The sequence below is a fragment of the Galeopterus variegatus genome, unplaced genomic scaffold, assembly GCF_000696425.1.
Source record: "Galeopterus variegatus unplaced genomic scaffold, G_variegatus-3.0.2 Scaffold647, whole genome shotgun sequence".
Taxonomy (NCBI): Eukaryota; Metazoa; Chordata; class Mammalia; order Dermoptera; family Cynocephalidae; genus Galeopterus; species Galeopterus variegatus.
In genome coordinates, this window is record NW_007726758.1 from 725,860 (window position 1) to 747,663 (window position 21,804).

Consider the following 21,804-nt stretch of genomic DNA (forward strand, 5'->3'; position numbering starts at 1 on the left):
AAAAAAAAAAAAAAAAAAAAAAAAAAAAAAAAAAAAAAGAACTTTTCTTTTTTTTTTTTTTTTTTTTCCTTTTTTGTCTTTTTTCGTGACCGGCAACGGGATCGCAACCCTCGGTGTCATGCCCGCACCGCGCTCAGCCAGTGAGTGGACCGGTCTCTATATGGGATCCGAACCCTCGGCAGGAGCGCCGCCGCACTCCCAAGCGCCGCACTCTACCGAGTGCGCCACCGGGCCAGCCCAACATAAAGTTCTTAAATGTAAGAATTCAAATGCAAATCATTTAAAAGACAGTACATTTGTTTTAGGAAATGAAATAGTGTTCATTAGAGCTGTAAATAGTAAATTTCCTTTCTAGATCCAGCCTACCATCATATTAATTGGGGAAGTAAAAGAGTTTCACACCTGGGACCCATATGTTTAGTCTGGATCTATGATAGGGCACTGGCAGGTTTAGTATAGTAGAAGTGAAACAAAAGACAACGCCTATTTTCTTTGACAATGTTATACTTTTACATTGTAGAATTCTGATCCAAGAAAGTTATTATAAGAGACAACCAGAAGAACATGTGAGGATGGAGAAAATGAAATTGCACCTTCACCTAGCTGTGCTCATTTCTATACAAAGAGGAAAATCTATCTAGTTATTTGAAAGCTATCTTTAAAATTCACAGGGGAGAAAGCAGAATTCCAAGAAGTAGATTCTGAATTGTTAAAAGCATTCTGAATTGTTAGATAACTTTACCAAGTGAAACCAAGTTGCTATAGTTTTCCAACATCACATCTTTGTACAAATTCCTCTGTGCAGGGTTCAGGCATTCCCATTCCTCCTGAGAGACATCTATAGCCACATCTTTGAACATCACCAAACCCTAAAATGACAAATCACAGATCAGTCTTTAAAATCATAAAAAAAAAAACATTTTTAAAAATGAAAGAGAGGTACTAAAAGAATGAGACAGTATAGTGAGTGTATAGGCTAAGCCTGTGACATAGGTCAAAAAGGAATTTAGTGCAAATGAAGCAGAGTGCCTACATGTTCTTAAATCAATTTCTGCAGATATATTATCTTGCATACTAGGGGGAACTCCTGTTAATCAGTCATTTAGAAATTAAGAAAATAAGTAGAGGTTCCCAATTACATTAAATAGTTGAAAACTTTTTAATCTTTCCAGAATGTCTTTCAAAAATCTCCATCTTAAGGTAAATAACTTGAAGATTTTTTCACTATTATGACTATAACATCATAGGCATTTTTTTTTCCTTTTTGTCGTTTTTTACTGACCGGCAACGGGATCGCAACCCTCAGTGTTGCACCTGCACCGCGCTCAGCCAGTGAGCGGGAACCGGTCTCCACATGGGATCCGAACCCTCGGCGGGAGCGCCGCCACGCTCCCAAGCGGCGCACTCTCCAGTGCGCCACCGGGCCGGCCCCATCATAGGCATTTTTACTTTTCAGCGAATACTTTAGTACACATCTGGTGCAGACTATATTTTCCAAAGATGCACACAGAAGTATATCCCATACCCTACATTATTCTTCAATGTAACCTTGACATGCCCCCTCCCAATTGGTGTGGAGGTCTGTACCTCCTTCTCTTGAACCTGAGAGGACATTTTCGATTTACACAATCCATAGAGTATGGCAGAAGTAACTATATGACTTCCAAGGCTAGATCATAAAAATGTCTGACTTCTACCTTACTTTCTTGGAATGCTCATTCTTGAAATCCAGCCACCATGTTCCTAGGAAGCCTAAGCTTTCTATGGAAGATCTCAAAGGGAAAGGAACCAAGGTCCCCAAAACAATGGCCAGCAACAGCTTACAAGTCATGTGAGGTAACTATCTTGAAGGTGGGTCATCCAGCTACCAGTCAAGCCATGTCAGCTGATACCACATGGAACAGAGGTGACCTGCCTTTACTGAGCCCTGCTCAGATTGCAGATTTGTAAGCAAAGTAATGATTGTTGTCATTTTGATCTACTAAATTGTGAGGTGGCTTGTTATACAGCACAGGAACTGTAACTTTTTTTTTTTATCATTGGCATAACATTAGATCTTATAAAGAAGAGATTTAATCATTCTCTTGAACTTGAATCTCTGGGGTAGACAAAATTTCTAAGGTCTTTTATAAGGTGTATATTCCATTTCCTGCAATTACACCTGAGAGATCTTAACTGTTATCATCCACCACCTCTCCCTGTACATTTACTATGTGCCTACATTGAAGAATACTGATGTAGGATGATCCAGGTTCACATAAACGTGATCTAAGTCTTTTTTTTTTTTTTTTTTTTTTTTTTTTTTTTTTTTTTTTTTTTTTTTTTTTTTTAAAAATATTTTGTCATTATATACTGAATGTTCCACGGACACTTGAAAGAATGCACATTAACTGTTATCAGGATACTGAATTTAATGTATATCAATAAGGTTGATCTAGTAGAGTAGAACATGTGATTTAGTACTTCTATGTCCTTTTAATTTTGTCCACTTGGCCTGACTTGGACTGAGAGAGTGAATTAATGTTTTCTACTACTGGCAAGTGTCTATTTCTTTTTCTATCTGCTCTAAATTTTGCTTTAGGAAAGTTGCTGCTATGATATCTGATAAAGATGTATTAATAACTATTATATCTTCATTGTAAAATTTATACTTTAAAATTACATAATGTCCTTTTTTTGCCATGTTTAATGCTGTGATGTGGCCTGAATTTTATATAGTCTATATTCTTTTAGTTTCTATTTGCCTGGTACAATTTGGCCATCATTTAATTAACCTTTCTGAATCACTGAATCACACAGGTGGCTGATTTACAGAGCAGAGAGGTGGGGGGTTTTGTGTGATTCAATCTGAAGTCTTTTTCTATTAATAGGTGAATTAAAGCCCATATGCACATATTTGCTCTTTGGTTTTAGTTTTATCATATAACTATTTTGTTAATTCTCTCTTGCTCGCTCACTTTCTTCATATGTATCTGTGTATATGTCTCAAGTCTTACACTGGGAGAGACTTCAAAAAGTTCATGGATATATAAAATTGAAAGATAATATGAATCTTTTCATGAACTTTTTGAAGTCCCCTCACATAAGTTATTTTCTGTCTCAATCACTACAAGTTAAGCTCCACAAGAGAAGATCTATGTGTATGTGATTTTTTTCCCCACTGATTTATTCCTAGATACTTAGAAGAGTGCCAGTCACACAGTAGTAATTCAATAAACACTTGTTAAATCATCTGAAACCAAAGTTCTAACAAGATAACACTAATATTTTCCTCAAAAGAATACTATTTATGTTCTCTCCTTATTCCTTACAAAAGATTGAGCATATGGGATATGAGGAATAATTTAGTCAATGAATATATGAACACTGGTTGGAGAGGAGAGGAGTCACAAAGGAAGGCACTAAACTTCTGGTACCATCACTTACTCATTCACTAGTAAGTTACTGCATAATTCTCAGGTAATAATGCCAGGATAAAGAATGCAAATATTCGTTCATATGCTCTATAGAAAAAAAGAACTACTTCAGTCAGGAACAAGAAAATATCAACTTACATGGGCCATGGCTTATTTTAAAATTGAATGTATTAATCCTCTTCTTGCTTCCACTCTAGAAGAAACTCAGTCCAAAGGTGTTGCTGCGTGAGAAAGAGTTAAAAAAAAAAAAGACAGATGATTGTCGCTGAGCTCCATAAATGCTAATTTAGAATGTCATTTTTCTTCCCCTTTCAAGTCTCCTACTCCCAGGCCCCATACATACACGCATAAATGAAGAGGGAATTGGGACAAATCCCAGCTTTACTCAAAACTATGAGGGAACACAGCTATAGCAGGATGAACTCAAAAAAACAGGGACCAGGCTCTTGAGCAGAAGGGATTTAGTTAGGACCAGTGTCCTAACACTATGATTAAATGGACCCAGCCAAGCTGCTCAGAACTGTCCTGAGTAGAAAAAAAAAAAAGAACTGTCCTGAGTAGATTCTCACTGAATGAAGAGGAAAAAGAAAAGGAAATGGGGATTATGAGAAGAAAGATCTGGGAACTAAGAAAACAGATCCAAAAGACAAGAATGTAACAGAAATTTCAAACATAAAGGCTAAAACAACACAGATGGAAGAAAAGAAATAAATAGAACAATTTCCAGAGCAAGATAAATACTTGAGTCTTTAGTTTGAAGTTCTGTAAGAGTTAAAGAAGAACTTCAAAGTTTGTCCTTGAATACAGACAAAAAGACCTAAATATCTTATAATACAGAATTACAAAACAATCTGTATCATGAGCTAATCTGAAAAAAATCAAAACATATATGTACATAACCATACAATATATGTGCCTTTTTCCGAGTCTGTCGTATAACTTCGTATAATGTATGCTATACGAAGTTATTACGAGGAACAGTGGATTTATGTTCAGATGTCTTGTTCCCACGTTATCCTTCCCATTTTGTTTCCTACCTCCTGCAGTTTCATAAGTAAATACATATACATTATTTTTCACACTTTTATACAAAAGGTAAGATAATATATATGTTGTTCTGTACTTGATTTTTTCACTTATTAAATTCAAAGGATCTTGCCATATCAGTGGCTTCTTTATTTTTATGTAGATACATGTCATTCCATTTTTTTGTATTTTTCATAGTTTAATTAGACCTATAGACTTGTTTACAGTTTTTTTTTTTGCTATTACAAACAATGGTGCATTGAATATTCCTGTGAATACATGGTTTCATATATTATACAGGAATATTTGTGAGAACATGAGTTAAATTGCTGGGTCAAAATGGAAAATGCATTTGTAATTTTGGTAAATGCTGTCAAATTGCCCTCCAAACCAGTTGGACCATTTTGCTCTCCTTATTGCCTCACCAGCAGGATATTTTGTCAAAACGTTTTATTTTTACCAATCTAACAAGAGCAAAATTGCATGGCAGTAGAGTTTTAATTGACATTACATGAATCGTGAGTTGAGTGTTTTTCTTTTTATAAGGGCCCTTTATATTTCTTTTTAAGTGAACAGTCTGTTCATATCCTTTGACTCTTTTCCTACTGGGCTTTTGTTCCCTAGAAGTTCTCTTTATTAGAGATATAATAAGCTCTTTGCTTGTTTATGACTTGTAAGTACTTTCTCCCAGCCTGTCATTTGTGTTCTGACTTTGCTTACAAGTATTTCTTGCCATGAAAAAGCTTTTTATTTTTATGTAGTCAATTTTATTAATCCTTTTTTTAGTTTCTGGATTTTGAGTCCATTTTTAACCTACTGATCTGAGATGTCACCTTTATCATAGGTTAAATTCCCATTTGTAGATATATGTCTAGACTTTCTATTCTGCTCCCTTGATCTAATTGTAATGTTTTAAGTATTGTGCCTTTCCATTATGTGTTGTTGTATGTAATTATCTGATACAGAGGGGATTCCTCTTCAGAGGGGATTAACAGAATCCAGAGTCAACAACATGTTCTATACAATGTTGCATATACAATTACAAAATTACTAGAAATAAAAAAAGAAGAAAATGTGACCTGTACTCAGGAGAAAATCACTTAATAGAAATATGCCCACAAAAAAAAAAAAGGGGCCGGCCCGTGGCTCACTCGGGAGAGTGCGGTGCTGATGGCACCAAGGTCCCGGGTTCGGATCCCATATAGGGATGGCCGGTTCGCTCACTGGCTGAGCGTGGTGCTGACAACACCAAGTCAAGGGTTAAGATCCCCTTACCGGTCATCTTTAAAAAAAAAAAAAGAAATATGCCCACAAATAATCCAGGTGTTGAAGTTAGCAAAGACTGTAAAAACTATGATAATATATTAAAGAGTCTACAGGAGTAAAGACAGGTATAATAGGTAATAAGATGGAGAATTTCAGAAATTTAGGTACTCTATAAAAGAACCAAACGCAAATCCTCAAACTGAGAAATGAACTACATGAAAGTAAAAATTTGTTGGATGGGATCAATAGCAGATTAAACAGAAGAGAAGAAAGGATCAGTAAGCTTGAGGACAGGTCATTAGGAATTATCCACTGAAGCCCAGAGAAAACAAAAGATTGGGGGTGAAAAAAAAGTGAAAAGAACAATCCAATATACATGTAATTGGAGCTTCAAAAAAGAAACAATAGGACAAAAGAAAAAAATCTAAAGAAACATTGGCCAAAACATTTTCCATATTTGATTTTTAAAAAAGATAGCAACCCATAGATTCAAGAAGCTCAATGAACCCCAAGTAACATAAATACAAAGAAAACTACACCTATGATCATTATAATCAAACTGCTGAATACCAAAGATTAGGGGGAAAAAAATTAAAAGTGGCCAGACAAAAAAGATGTATTACACAGAGGTGAACAATAAGAAAAATCTAAGGTTAGTTTCCATTAATAACAATGGAGGTAAGAAAACAAAACAACATATTCAAAATGCTAAAAGAAAGCTGTCAACCTATAATTCTATATCCAACTAAAATCCATCAAAGTGAAGGTGAAATAGTTCGCTTTTTTTTTTTGGAGATAAAAAAAAGCTGAGAGAATATGTCACCAGAAGACGCGTGCTACAAAAATGTTAAAGGAAGTTCCTCAGCTGGAAAAAAAATTGATGCTAGGTTAAATCTTAAGCTACACAGAGGAATAAAGAATGCTAGAAATGTTAAACATATGTGTAAATTAAAAAGGTATCGTTTTCATTTAATAATTTCTTGAAAAGATAATCAATTGTTTTAAAAAAAAGTATTTGGTTTAAACAAATTTAGATATATAATATATAACAATATAAAAAAAATGGGAAGAGTTACAGACCGGTTCCCGCTCACTGGCTGAGCGAGGCGCGGGAGCAACGCCGAGGGTTGCGATCCCGTTGCTGGTCCCGGTCCGGTACGGGGGCGACACTGAGGGTTGCGATCCGTTGCCGGACACGGAAAAAGACAAAAAAAAAAAAAAATGGGAAGAGGAAATGAAAGTATCCAGTTGTAATGTTTTTGCATTATACATCAAGTGGTATAAAATTATCAGAATAAGTTTTTTAAAAAGCATATTGCAAACCTTAAAACAACCCCTAAAAGAGTAAAACAAAGAGATACAGTAAATAATCCTATAGAGAAAATAAAATGAAATACTAAAAAATCTAAGATTAATCCAAGAGAAGGCAAGAAAATAGAAAAAAAAAGGAAGAAAAAACAGATAACAAGATGATATAATTAGATTAAAGCCTAACTATATCAATAATTACATTAAATTTAAATGGTGAATCTAGACATCAGCAAACTTTTTCTAAAAATGGTCAGATAGCAAATCTTTTATTCTCTGTGAGTCACGTATATTGTCTATCACACATTCCTTATTTACTTACAACCCTTAAGAACTATAAAACCATTCTTAGCTCAAGGGCCATACAAAAACAGCTTGACTTGGCCTGCATGCTGTAGGTCGCCAACCCCTTGCATAAATACACGAAAGCAGAGATTGTCAGAATGGATAAAAAAGCAGATCCAAACTGCATGCTGCTATAAGAGATACACTTAAAATAGTTTAAAACAAAAGAATGGAAAAAAGATATGTCATGTGCCAACCCCTTGCATAAATACACGAAAGCAGAGATTGTCAGAATGGATAAAAAAGCAGATCCAAACTGCATACTGCTATAAGAGATACACTTAAAATAGTTTAAAACAAAAGAATGGAAAAAAGATATGTCATGAAATGCCAGTAAAAAAAAAAAAAGCTAAATTAATATTAATAGAAAGAACAGAGTTCAAGAAAAAGAATATTACCAAGGATAAGGAACATTTCATAACGATAATGACGTGCATCAAGAGGATACAGCAATGCTAAATATGCACACGCCTATTAACAAAGCTTAAAAATACAATTAGCAAAAATTGACAAAACTGTAACAGACAAAAATCCACAAATTTAGTTGGAAGTTTCAACATTCTTCTCTCAGTAATTGATAGACCAAGGTCACCACACACACACACAAATTATTTAGGATAAAGAGTTGATCACCATTACAACCAACTTGACCTAACTGATAAACGCCCACTGAAAAAGCATAGTACCCATTTTTTCAAGTGCACATGGAGTATTCACTAAGATAGTTCACATTAGGTGCCATGAGACAAGTCCTAATACATTTAAAAGGATTGAAATCATAGAGTATTTTCTCTGACCACAACAGAATTAAATTAAAAATGAATTACCAGAAAGATATGTGAAGAAATACCTAAATATTTAGAAGTTAGAGAACACATTTAAATAATCCAAAAGTAAAATAAATCACAAGGGAAATATAAGCTAGAAAAAAAGAGAAAATTAAATCCAAAGTATGCAGAAGAAAGGAAAGAATAAATAATATCAGTAATCAATGAAACAATAAGGGCAAACTAGAGAGAAAAATCAATGAAACCAAAAGGTAATTCTTTGAAAAGATCAATAAAATTAATAAACTGTTAGGTACATTGGTCAAGAAAATACAAATTATCAATGTTGGGAATTTAAAAAGGGGACCATCACTACAGATCTGACAGGCATTAAAAGGATAATAAGGGAATATTATGAACTTTATGCCAATATATCTGACATCTAAGGTGAAATGAACAAATTCCTTGAAATACACAAATTACCTTAACTGATCCAAAAAGAAATAAAAAGCCCTGCCTACCATGAAGAAAATTCCCAACTCAGATGGTGTTCTAGTTTTCTATTTAGTAGCTTAAAACAATATAAATTTACTCCCTTATAGTTCTGTAGGTTAAAAGTCTCAAACGGGTTTTACTAGGCTAAATCAAGGTGTTGGCATGGCTGCATTCCTTTCTAGAGGCTCTAGGGAGAATCCTTTTCCTTCCCTTATCCAGCTTCTGGAGGTCACTCACATTCTTTGGCTTATGGCTACTACCTACCTCCATCTTCAAAGCAAGTAAAAACGTGGCATCTCTCTGACAGAAGTATGCATCTTCCATATTCACATCTCCCTCTGAGGTTGACTCTTGTCTCTCTTGCCCTGTAATTCCTTTGGGCTGACCTGGATAACTCAGGATAACTTCCCCATCTCAAAGTCCTTCACTTAGTCACCTCTTCAAAGTCTCTTTTGCCTTGTAGGGTAACATATTCACAGACTCCAGAGATTAGCATGTGGACATTTTGGGGGGTGGGACTTTATTCTGCCTACTTCAGATGCCTTCATTGGTGAATTGTATTAGATAATTAAGGAAGAAATAATACCTATTCTACAAAAAACCTTTCCAGAAAATAGAGGAGGGTACATTTCCTGATTTATTTTACAAAGCCAGCATTACCCTGACACTAAAAATTAAGGTGAAATAAAGTCATTTCATGCAATGAAAGCTGAAAGAATTTGTCACCAGAAGACCCAAACTACAGGAAATGTTAAGGCAAGATCTTTAGGCTAAGGAGGAATGATACAAGACGAAAACTCAGATCTCAGGAAGGAAGAACAACTGCAAATGATGTATATGTGGATAAACAAAATTTTTTTACAAAAAAATAAAGTAGCTTTCCAAGATTCTTTTTAATTTCCTTTGTTTCTGTGGATTTTCCCCTTTTCACTCTTTATTTTGTGTATTTATGCTTTTTTCCCTATATAAGGCTTACTGATCTATTTTATTGATTTTTATAAAAGAACCAGCTTATTTACTAGTTATAACTTTTTCCTATCTCCAACACATATAATTTCTTATCTTTGTAAATTCCTTTCATATTTCCATTTACTTTTAACTCATACATATTTTTTTTTTTCGTGACCGGCAACGGATCGCAACCCTCAGCGTTGCACCCGCACCGGACCGGGACCGGCAACGGGATTGCAACCCTCAGCGTTGCACCCGCACCTTGCTCAGCCAGTGAGCGGCCGGTCTGTACGTGGGATCCGAACCCTCAGCGGGAGCGCCGCCGCGCTCCCAAGCGGCGCACTGTAGCAGTGCGCCACCGGGCCGGCCCTAACTCATATATTTTTGATAGAAACATTTAAAACTATTTTTCCTTAGGGTCCTGATTTAACTAAATTCCATTTGCTCCAATATAGTGCTATCGATTACTAGAAATTTTTTACTTGTAGATTATGTTTCCTCTTTGGCCCAGGAGTTATTAAGACAGAGTTTATAAACTGTTGATAACAGTAGCTTTATTTTTCCAATTTTGATATTAAATTCTAGTTATATTTCACTGTGTTCAGAGAACATTCATTTCTACTTATTGAACTTTACTGCGGCCTAATATTTTGTCATTATATACTGAATGTTCCACGGACACTTGAAAGAATGCACATTAACTGTTATCAGGATACTGAATTTAATGTATATCAATAAGGTTGATCTAGTAGAGTAGAACATGTGATTTAGTACTTCTATGTCCTTTTAATTTTGTCCACTTGGCCTGACTTGGACTGAGAGAGTGAATTAATGTTTTCTACTACTGGCAAGTGTCTATTTCTTTTTCTATCTGCTCTAAATTTTGCTTTAGGAAAGTTGCTGCTATGATATCTGATAAAGATGTATTAATAACTATTATATCTTCATTGTAAAATTTATACTTTAAAATTACATAATGTCCTTTTTTTGCCATGTTTAATGCTGTGATGTGGCCTGAATTTTATATAGTCTATATTCTTTTAGTTTCTATTTGCCTGGTACAATTTGGCCATCATTTAATTAACCTTTCTGAATCACTGAATCACACAGGTGGCTGATTTACAGAGCAGAGAGGTGGGGGGGTTTGTGTGATTCAATCTGAAGTCTTTTTCTATTAATAGGTGAATTAAAGCCCATATGCACATATTTGCTCTTTGGTTTTAGTTTTATCATATAACTATTTTGTTAATTCTCTCTTGCTCGCTCACTTTCTTCATATGTATCTGTGTATATGTCTCAAGTCTTACACTGGGAGAGACTTCAAAAAGTTCATGGATATATAAAATTGAAAGATAATATGAATCTTTTCATGAACTTTTTGAAGTCCCCTCACATAAGTTATTTTCTGTCTCAATCACTACAAGTTAAGCTCCACAAGAGAAGATCTATGTGTATGTGATTTTTTTCCCCACTGATTTATTCCTAGATACTTAGAAGAGTGCCAGTCACACAGTAGTAATTCAATAAACACTTGTTAAATCATCTGAAACCAAAGTTCTAACAAGATAACACTAATATTTTCCTCAAAAGAATACTATTTATGTTCTCTCCTTATTCCTTACAAAAGATTGAGCATATGGGATATGAGGAATAATTTAGTCAATGAATATATGAACACTGGTTGGAGAGGAGAGGAGTCACAAAGGAAGGCACTAAACTTCTGGTACCATCACTTACTCATTCACTAGTAAGTTACTGCATAATTCTCAGGTAATAATGCCAGGATAAAGAATGCAAATATTCGTTCATATGCTCTATAGAAAAAAAGAACTACTTCAGTCAGGAACAAGAAAATATCAACTTACATGGGCCATGGCTTATTTTAAAATTGAATGTATTAATCCTCTTCTTGCTTCCACTCTAGAAGAAACTCAGTCCAAAGGTGTTGCTGCGTGAGAAAGAGTTAAAAAAAAAAAAGACAGATGATTGTCGCTGAGCTCCATAAATGCTAATTTAGAATGTCATTTTTCTTCCCCTTTCAAGTCTCCTACTCCCAGGCCCCATACATACACGCATAAATGAAGAGGGAATTGGGACAAATCCCAGCTTTACTCAAAACTATGAGGGAACACAGCTATAGCAGGATGAACTCAAAAAAACAGGGACCAGGCTCTTGAGCAGAAGGGATTTAGTTAGGACCAGTGTCCTAACACTATGATTAAATGGACCCAGCCAAGCTGCTCAGAACTGTCCTGAGTAGAAAAAAAAAAAAGAACTGTCCTGAGTAGATTCTCACTGAATGAAGAGGAAAAAGAAAAGGAAATGGGGATTATGAGAAGAAAGATCTGGGAACTAAGAAAACAGATCCAAAAGACAAGAATGTAACAGAAATTTCAAACATAAAGGCTAAAACAACACAGATGGAAGAAAAGAAATAAATAGAACAATTTCCAGAGCAAGATAAATACTTGAGTCTTTAGTTTGAAGTTCTGTAAGAGTTAAAGAAGAACTTCAAAGTTTGTCCTTGAATACAGACAAAAAGACCTAAATATCTTATAATACAGAATTACAAAACAATCTGTATCATGAGCTAATCTGAAAAAAATCAAAACATATATGTACATAACCATACAATATATGTGCCTTTTTCCGAGTCTGTAAGAAGATGATAAATGTGGAGTGGACAGTGTGACTTTGGCTTTGTGTTGTGTGTGGGAATCTTCAGCTGACCCGAGGGTATCCCTAACTGCCTGATTTTGTGAGCCTAAGTATAACGGTTTGTATAAATGTGCTTTTCCCTCATGTAAGAAACTGGGCTTACACAAATAGCCATCCACAATCATGGTCACAGTCACATACAAACTCCACTCACACAAATGGTCACGCCCACAATCACACCGTCACAAAGCACAATCATGCACCCAGCTGCTATCGCAACGAACAACCACACACTTTTTGCCCAAAGATAAACCCTCGTCTCTCGCGCGCGCTCACAACACAACCCACCCCTCCCATACTCAGTGGCCTAAAACTACCAAGAACCGTCTTCCACGGCCCTAATGATCCAGCATTCCTCACCTTCAGCATCCTAAAGAAGCGTTCTGGTCCAAGTTCTGATTCGAATTACAGGACAGGCCACACGCCCAGCCCTGTCTTCCCAGCCCATCCCTGGACGTCCTCACGCGCCTCTGCGGCCAGACCATTCAACCGACGCCCCTACCGGAAGTAGCTCTGGGCAGCAGTGTCCCCTGGGAAATGTAGTCCGGAAGTGGAAAGCGTACGGGAGCTGAACGTGGAAAGTCTTCCGCCAGGCCTCGGGCTGCTCCTGCGCAGTTTCACTCCGGGCTGGAATGATGCCGGAACTTTCCGGGGTTCTTTTCTGGATTCCGGACCTCGGATTCCTCTGGAGACGGATTTCGGAATTGGGACAGTGGCTGCCCCTACCCCCTCTAAGTGGCCGCCTCATCCGGTAGGTTAAGAGAATGTTGTTGGTTGGTGCGGAGGGTTATGGTGGCAGATATGTTTTGTTGTGAGTTCGCACGTGCGCGTATCCGAAGGTGACTCCTATGGAGAGGGAGACGTAGGGGTGTCGTGCGTGAGGAGATTTGTGTGCGAAAATGTTTTGAAGGTGGCTGAGAGAGTGGCTGTGCTATGCTCCCGCGTGGATTCATGCGGCGAGCTCAGCCACTTGTGCAGTGATTGTGAGATGTAATTAGATGTGACAAGCGTGAGAGGCCGTTTGAAACCGTGTGATTGCGCGTATTTGCAGGGAGCGTGGCAGCGAGCATAGCGACCTTGTACCATTTTGTGTGAGACCGTTTGTGCTTGGTTGACCAGTGACTAGCGTAGGGGTTTGACTGTGGCGCTTGTCTGCAAGGTGAGTTCGGCACCAGAGAGAGGATTGGTCGGGAAGAGGAGGGACTGAGATGGATGAATCACAGATCTCTCGGACAGGGCGAGCTCCTCCTGAGCCTTAGATGTGTGCATGGGGGCAGTGTGAAGTGACTTTGTGTGTCTAATTGTGTGTGACAGACCAGATGACTGAGAAGGGTTGGACCCTAGTGCATATTATCTGCCAGAAAGGACAAATCCATGGTAAAGTTTTTTTGTTTGTTTGTTTGTTTGTTTGTTTTTTAAGATGACCGGTAAGGGGATCTTAACCCTTGGCTTGGTGTTGTCAGCACCATGCTCACCCAGTGAGCAAACCGGCCATCCCTATATGGGATCCGAACCCGTGGCCTTGGTGTTATCTGCTCCACACTCTCCCAAGTGAGCCACGGGCTGGCCCCCATGGTAAAGATTTTTAACCTTGCTGGGAGACAGGTAACCCCATCACTAAGTGTGGTCTGAGGAAATATTGCTGCTGTTTGTATGAGGTGGTACCTACCCTAAGCCTCACTTTCCTTACCTCTGAAGGATAATGGTTAAGCTTCCTTTTTTTTTTTTTTTTTTTTTTTTTGGGGAAAATTTTTTTTTTTTTTTTTTTTTTTTTTGTTTTTTTTTTGGTTTTTTTTTGCTTTTTTCTTTTTTTTTTTTTTTTTTTTTAGGAGGAAAAGACTTTATTACTTGCAAGTAAGGAGAACGCTGAAGATCCCTCCTAAAGCAGTGTCTGGTTAAACTTCCAGAAGCATCAGTTTTACTTGAATATTTGGAGGGAAATTTTTTAAAATCTAATTTAAATTTAAAACATGATTTTTAAAATATGAAGCAATAATTTATTGTGATGAAGAATGTGAAATGACCATGAAAGAAGATTTCAAAGAAAACCTTTGTTACAGAGTAACTACCTGGATCTTGAAAAATGAGTTTAACCAGGGGTTGACTCCAGTTGCAGCTGCTGTACCAGATGTGGTTTTGTTGCTTGAGCACATTAACACATCCTCTGGTACCTGGTATGCGGCTGTTGATCTGGCAAAAGCTTTTTTTCTCCATACCTGTTCCATAAGGCCAACCAGAAGCAGTTTGCTTTCAACTGGCAAGTCCAGTAATACACCTTCACTGTGCTTCCTCAGGGGTATATCAGCTCTCCAGCCATATGTCACAATTTAGTTCACAGGGGTCTTGATTGTCTTTCCCTAACACAAGATATCATATTAGTCCATTATATTGATGACAATATGCTGATTAGACTCAGTGGACAAGAAGTAGCGATTACTCTGTACTTATTGGAAGGACATTTGTATGTCAGAAGGTAGGAAATAAATCTGAGAAAAATTCAGGGTTCTTCTACCTTAATGAAATTTCTAGGGATCCAATGGTGTGAAACACGGTGAGATAGTCCTCAGGTGAAGGATAAGTTGTTGCATTTGGCCCCTCCTACAACCAAAGAAGAGGCATAAACACCTGGTGGGCCTCTGAATTTTGGAGGCAGCAGATTTCTCATTTGAGTGTGTTACACTGGCCATTTACCCAGTGACCAAAAAAAGCTGCTGGTTTTGAGTGGGCACAGAACAAGAGAAAGTGGTGTGATAGGTCCAGGCTGCTGCACAAGCTACTCAGACACTTGGGCCATATGATCTAGCACATCAAATGGTGCCCTAAGTGTGAGTGGCAGATAGGAATGCTATTCGGAGCCTTTGGTAGGGCCCAATAGGTAAATCACAGTGCAGGCCCTTAGGATTTGGGAACAAAGTGCTGCCATCCTCTTCAGATAACTACTTTCCTTTTGAGAAATAGTTTTTGGCCTGCTACTGGGCTTTAGTAGAGACTGAGCACTTAACCATGGGCCACAGTATTACTCCATTTTCTGTCACTTCAAACAGAATACCTGAAACTAATTTATAAAGAAAATAAATTTATTTTCTACAGTTTTGGAGGCTGGGAAGTCCAAGGTTGAAGGAGCACATCTGGTGAGGGCCTTCTTCCTGGTGGGAACCCTCTGCAGCAGAGTCCCAAGGCAGCGTAGAACATCACATGGTGAGGGGGCAACAGTACACATTAACATGCTCACTTGCTCTCCTTATAAAGTTATGTCTTGTGATAACCCACTCATCCATTAACCCATTAATCCATGAATGGATTCATTCATTCATAAGGGCATAGCCGTAATGATCCAATCACTTCCCAAAGGTCCTACCTCTCAACACTGCCAATAACATTGGGGATCAAGCTTCCACATAAGCTTTGGAGAGGACAGATAATCAGACCATAGCAGCCACCAAGTTACCATGTGACTTGAGCTGCTCATCATTAACTGAATGTTATCTAACCCACCAAGCTGTTAACTTGGATATGCAAAGCAGCACTCCATCATCGAGTGGAAGATGTATATTACAAGTATGTGATTGGGCCTAAGCAGACCCTGAAGTCACAAGTAAATTACATGAAGAAGTAGCCCAAATGTGTATGGTCCCCCTTCCTACCACACTACCTTCTCTCTCCTAGCCCAAACCTATGGTCTGATCAATTTTCTATGATCAGTTGACAGAGGCAGAGAAAACTCAAGCCTGGTTTACAGATGGTTCTGCACAATAGGCAGACACCACCCTAAAGTGAACAGCTGCAGCACAACATTCCCTTTCAGGGACATCCCAGGACAGGGATGAAGGGAAATCCTTCCAGTGGTCAGAACTTCAAGCAGTGCACCTGACTGTCCATTTTGGTTGGAAGGAGAAATGGCCAGATGTGTGATTATGTACCAGTTCATGCACTGTGTCATGAATTGGTTTGGCTGGATGATCAGGAACTTGGAAGGAGCATGATTTGAAAGTTGGTGACAAGTCTGGGGAAGAGGTATAAACCTCTCTGAATGGGTGAAAAATGTACAGATATTTGTGTCCTATGCAAATGCTTACCAAAGGCTAGCCTCAGAAGACGATTTTAATAATCAGGTAGATAGGATGACCCATTCTGTAGGTACCAGTCAGACTTCTTCCCCAGCCCCCCTTGCATCACCCAGTTGGCTCACGAACAAAGTGGTCTTGATGGCAGTGATGAAGGTTATGCATGGGCTTAGCAACGTGAACTTCCACTTACCAAAGCCAACCTGATTGCAGCCGCTGCTGAGTGCCCAGTCTGCCAGCAGCAGAGAACAGAATTTGAGTCCTCAATATGGCACCATTCCCTGGTTGCAGGTTTGATTACATTGGATGGCTTCCATCACGGAAGGGGCAGCATTCTTTTTCTTACCAGAATAGACACTCTGGATATGGATTTGCCTTCCTTACATAAAATGCTCCTGCCAAAACTACCATCCAAACCCTTCAAGAATGAAGGTTTGGGTCACACCATTGGGTAAAGAAACATGATCAGCTGAGGTGCTTGCTGAGGGCAAAGGGAACATGCAATGAATGGGTAGTGGAAGAAGGTAGTTTATAAATACTAGCTACAGCCATATGACCAGACACAGAAACAAAAACTGTAATTATTTCTTCCTTATTTTCTTATGAAGTGTGTGTATAGCAAAGCTTTATTTTATTCCCTCTTATCTCTTTATCATGTAACATAAGATAAACTGACTTTATATCATAGTATTTAAGTATTGTTAATTTTACATCATAGTTTTTAAATTATGGGATATCAAGGAGAAGGGTAAACATCACCCACACTTTGCATCCTCTTCTGGAGAAGGAGCTAGTGATTTTTTGGTTGTACCCGGGATAGTTGTATCATGTTAAGCAGAAGTATGACCTTGTGACTGTCTTTATTCATATATTAAGTATGGTTTTATGAGATGCTTATGGGTGCCAAGTTGACAAGGGTGGACTTGTGATGGTTAATTTTATGTGTCAACTTGGCTAGGCCATGATGCCCAGATATTTGGACAAACATTATTCTGGATGTGTCTGTGGAGGTGGTTGGTTTTTTTTTTTTTTTAGATGAGATTAACATTTAAATTGGAAGACTGTGAATAAAGCAAATTACCCTTCTTAATGTGGGCGGACCTCATCCAATCAGTTAAAGTCCTTAATGGAACAAAGACTAATCTCCCCTGAGCAAGAAAGAATTGTGTCAGCAGACTGCTTCTGGACTTAACTGCAGCTCTCTCCTAGGTCTTTGGCCTGCTGGCCTGTCCTGCAGTTTTGGGATGTACTAAACCTCCACAATCATGAGCCAGTCCCTTAAACTAAATATTTCTCTTCTCGCTCTCTCTCTACACACACACACACACACACACACAACCTGTTTGTTCTATTTCTCTGGAGAATACAGACTTATAACACTATCCTAAGTATGTTACATTTACAGTTCATTTAACCCTCATAAGAACCCTATGAGGGAGGTATCAGTACCATTCCCAGTAAACTGCGCTCTCTCTCTACACACACACACACACACACACACACACACACACAACCTGTTTGTTCTATTTCTCTGGAGAATACAGACTTATAACACTATCCTAAGTATGTTACATTTATAGTTCATTTAACCCTCATAAGAACCCTATGAGGGAGGTATCAGTACCATTCCCAGTAAACTGATGAGGCAAGTGAGGCACCAGAAACTTAAATAACTTGTGAAATGTCACAGAGTTTCTAAGAGATAGAATCAGAATCTGAACTCTAGAGCCCTCAGTCTTTAACTATTAGTCTCTACCATTTTCCAACTCTACACCTTCTTACCTGTATTCTGTCTGCTTCACTAACCCATTCCTAATGAGTAATCGCTACTTAAAATTTTGGAACCAAAATCATTACGATTATAAATGTTCTATTACATCATTAAATACATGCTTTATTCCCAAACCTTTACTAATTATTATCAGGAATTCTTAAATGAGCATCCTTGTAATACTTTTTTGTTAATTTTTATAATTACTTCCTAAGAGACAAACTGTACTAGAAGTGGGATTGCTGGGGAAGACACTGGCATGCCTTGCAATATACAAGAACTTGTACATAGTACTTAGATGAAACACAGATTGATAAGATATACTTGCTACCTTTATGTTGCTTATAATTCAATAGGGAAATAAAAGTAGGTCAAAGGCAGAACATGACCAACACTTCTGTAAAAGTATAAATGATAATCCATGCGAGTTCATAATAAAGAATTCCAACTATGACGAATGTCCAAATTATCGTGAATTCACAGGAAATCTGGGTGTGAATGAATCTCCCCTAGTTGTGTTTATGCCCTGCAGTTTTGATTTTCCTGATGTTGAGTCTAAAAGGAAATTAATGGGGCAAGGTGATTCTCTCACTGGTTGCAGGGCATTATGACTAACATTTCAGAAGTAAAATAAATCCTGTCAAGAAGGCATATAAAACAAGCAGCATGTTCTAGGTAAGGTTTGAGCCTCTTAGCCCTTCTTTTCTAGTTGTATAAATATCCATGGGCGTACTAGGACTCTAATAGTTTGTTGGAAGTGAATATAAGGGAAATCATCGCATAGTATTTAAAATATGCTGAGCTGTAAATCTGACCTAAAGGCTGTAACAGTGAGCTTTCTGTCACCTACTTTTTGAAAAACTTCCATTTAATAAAACACCTTAAAACATATTCTAAAATCAATAGATGGTTCTTGTAAAAAATTAGGAAGTATGCTTAACAAGCATAGTTAAGTTGTGCTTGCTTCAGCAGCACATATGCAAGTATACTTGAGTTTAAATTTATGTAAGTTTATAAAAGTATACTTGAATGTTAACATTTAAAGGTATACCTCTAGATATTTTTCTTTCTATTGCTGATGTCTGACATTCTATCTGTATGTCATGTAAATACATATATCTGTATGTATATATGTACATTTTGATAAATGACATCATTGTACATATTGTGTAATTACCTGCTTTGGCCACTGTCAGTATATTTTAGATTTTTCTGTATTTTTCTGCTATTCCACAACTTACTTTTTAATGACCATTTAATATCTCATTGTAAGGAAATTCTGGAATTAACTAAATTAGTATGCCCCTGCTAGACTCAGAAAGCTAAACCATTCCAGAGAAATTCCTTCTATATGCTGCCCAGCTGTCATGTCTAGCCAGCCTCCCATTTCCTTCAGGGACACGTGGGTCTAAACCGTGTAGAGTTGTAATGTTTTTATCATTTATAGAACTATCACTTCCAGAGATGACCATCCAGTTCTCCCAGGTGGTAAGGGAGTGGCTGAATCCTGCTCAGAGGGATGTAACTACAAGGAAGTGATGTCAGAGCCTGGTCTTGCCAGTTAAGAATATTTTCCTTCGTTATTTGTAATCTGCCTGCTGGGAATATTTTCCTTCATTGTGAATCCCTGGAAAGCTTTTGAAGAACTGGTCTGGCATTTTTCTAATCGGAAGGAAACAACTTTATTTTTATTGTCGAGGCTTCATTTTCTTGACACCTAAGGGCCTTATCTTCCTCTGGTCCTTCTATTACTCCTGACTGACATCAGCATAGCAGGCTTAAGTCAGATGTGATTTCCTCATTGGAGGAAAGGAGACTGCCCTCAATGGTAGAGAGAATAGTGAGGTAGGGGGCTCCAAGAAGAGGGAGACCATTGCAGGTAAACAAATAAATGCTTATCTAATATGAAGTCAAAACATCATATTTTTTTGATAATAACTTCATATATTGTTTGAGAAGCTTTCTCTTCAGCATCCACTGGCAAGAACTGAGGTCCCTTCAGTTCCCCAAAATACCTCACCATTAACCCCATGTGTCGCTGTGTCCATAGCTCCTTCTATAATTCCCTCTGGTTTCAAAGAGGGAGGAATTAGCCTTAAAGAACTCGTGATTATAAACAAATAAATGCTTATCTAATATGAAGTCAAAACATCATATATTTTTTGGTAATAACTTCATATATTGTTTGAGAAGCTTTCTCTTCAGCAGCCACTGGCAAGAACTGAGGTCCCTGAGTTCCCCAAAATACCTCACCATTAACCCCATGTGTCGCTGTGTCCATAGCTCCTTCTATAATTCCCTCTGGTTTCAAAGAGGGAGGAATTAGCCTTAAAGAACTCGTGATTATAAACAAATAAATGCTTATCTAATATGAAGTCAAAACATCATATATTTTTTGGTAATAACTTCATATATTGTTTGAGAAGCTTTCTCTTCAGCAGCCACTGGCAAGAACTGAGGTCCCTGAGTTCCCCAAAATACCTCACCATTAACCCCATGTGTCGCTGTGTCCATAGCTCCTTCTATAATTCCCTCTGGTTTCAAAGAGGGAGGAATTAGCCTTAAAGAACTTGTGATTCTAAAAGAGATATATACTGAGCATTAAAATTCATAAAACAGAGAAGCCTAAAATAACAATTGCCTGCTAAAAGCATTTCATTATAAATCCCTTTTACCCTTCTTCTATACATAGATTTACCTTTCAAGAATAGAATCAGCTCAATGTTCCTGTTCTGAAACCTACATCTAACACTGGTGAACATTTTTCTGTGTCAACAGATAGTGGTCTACATCATCCATTCTAATGGCAGTATTTTTTAATAGTTGGAGATGTATCTTCAGGGTAAATTCCTAAAAGTGAAATAGCTGGGTCAAAAGATAAACTCGGAGGTAGTTTTTTATGTTGCCAAATCCCCTGCTATGAGGGTTGCACCAGTTTGTATTCCCACCAGCAATATATGAGACTTGCCTAATCTCTTGTCTATTTGTTCCAGTAGCTGCTGTAACAAATTACCACAAGTTTAGTGGCTTAAAACAATAGAAATTTATTGTTTCACATTCTGGAGGCCAGAATTCCAAAATCAAGGTGTCAGCAGGGCCAGACTCCCCCTGGAGACTCTAGGGGAGATTTCATTCTTTGCCTCTTCCTTTGGTGGCCATAGGCAGTCCTTGACTTGTGGCCCCATCACTCCAATTTATACCTCCATGGTCACATTGCTGCCACCTCCTCTTCTGTCTGTCAAATCTCTCTGTGCCTCACTCTTTTAAGGACACTTGACTTTGAATTTAGGGCCCATGCAGACAATCCAGGACAAACTCCTCATCTCATGATACTTAATTTCATCTGTGAAGACCTTTTTTCCAAATAAAGTAACATTCACAGTTTTGGAGATTAGGATGTGGACATATCTTTATTTGCAGGGTCACCATTCAGCCCACTATCCCCTTTTTCACCAACAGAATATGTTGTTATACTTTTTAATTTTTGCCATTCTGACAGGTTAAAAAATTGTCTCCGTTTCATTTTAATTTGCATTTCTCTTTTCACACATTTAAGGGTCATTTTTACATATTTTTTGTGAATTGTCTGTGCATTTCTTTTACCCATTTTTTCCATGAGGTTTTCTAATGGATTGATTTGTTCCTACAAAATGCATATGTTGAAGCCCTAACCCCCC

The 21,804-nt window shown here is 37.6% G+C and overlaps 1 protein-coding gene and 1 long non-coding RNA gene across 3 annotated transcripts in view; one reads left to right on the forward strand and one right to left on the reverse strand.

Annotated features, from left to right (window-relative positions):
• ZNF461 (zinc finger protein 461) overlaps window positions 1-8,952 on the reverse strand; it is a 39,144-nt gene extending 30,192 nt beyond the window's left edge. The window contains exons 1-2 of one of the 2 annotated variants that reach the window (XM_008570953.1): window positions 8,888-8,952; window positions 743-869 (exon numbers count right to left, since the gene is read on the reverse strand). In XM_008570953.1, coding sequence (XP_008569175.1) covers window positions 743-869; window positions 8,888-8,947 — 187 coding nt within the window. In that variant the 5' untranslated portion in view covers window positions 8,948-8,952. Of the gene's footprint in view, window positions 1-742; window positions 870-3,554; window positions 3,640-8,887 lie in introns of those variants that run through there. The other variant, XM_008570954.1, reaches the window with a different exon arrangement.
• A 4,017-nt stretch (window positions 8,953-12,969) lies between these two features.
• LOC103589079 lies at window positions 12,970-14,277 on the forward strand. The gene is made up of 2 exons (XR_550360.1): window positions 12,970-13,043; window positions 14,122-14,277. It is a non-coding gene; the product is annotated as an uncharacterized LOC103589079 (long non-coding RNA).
• The last annotated feature ends 7,527 nt before the right edge of the window (window positions 14,278-21,804 follow it).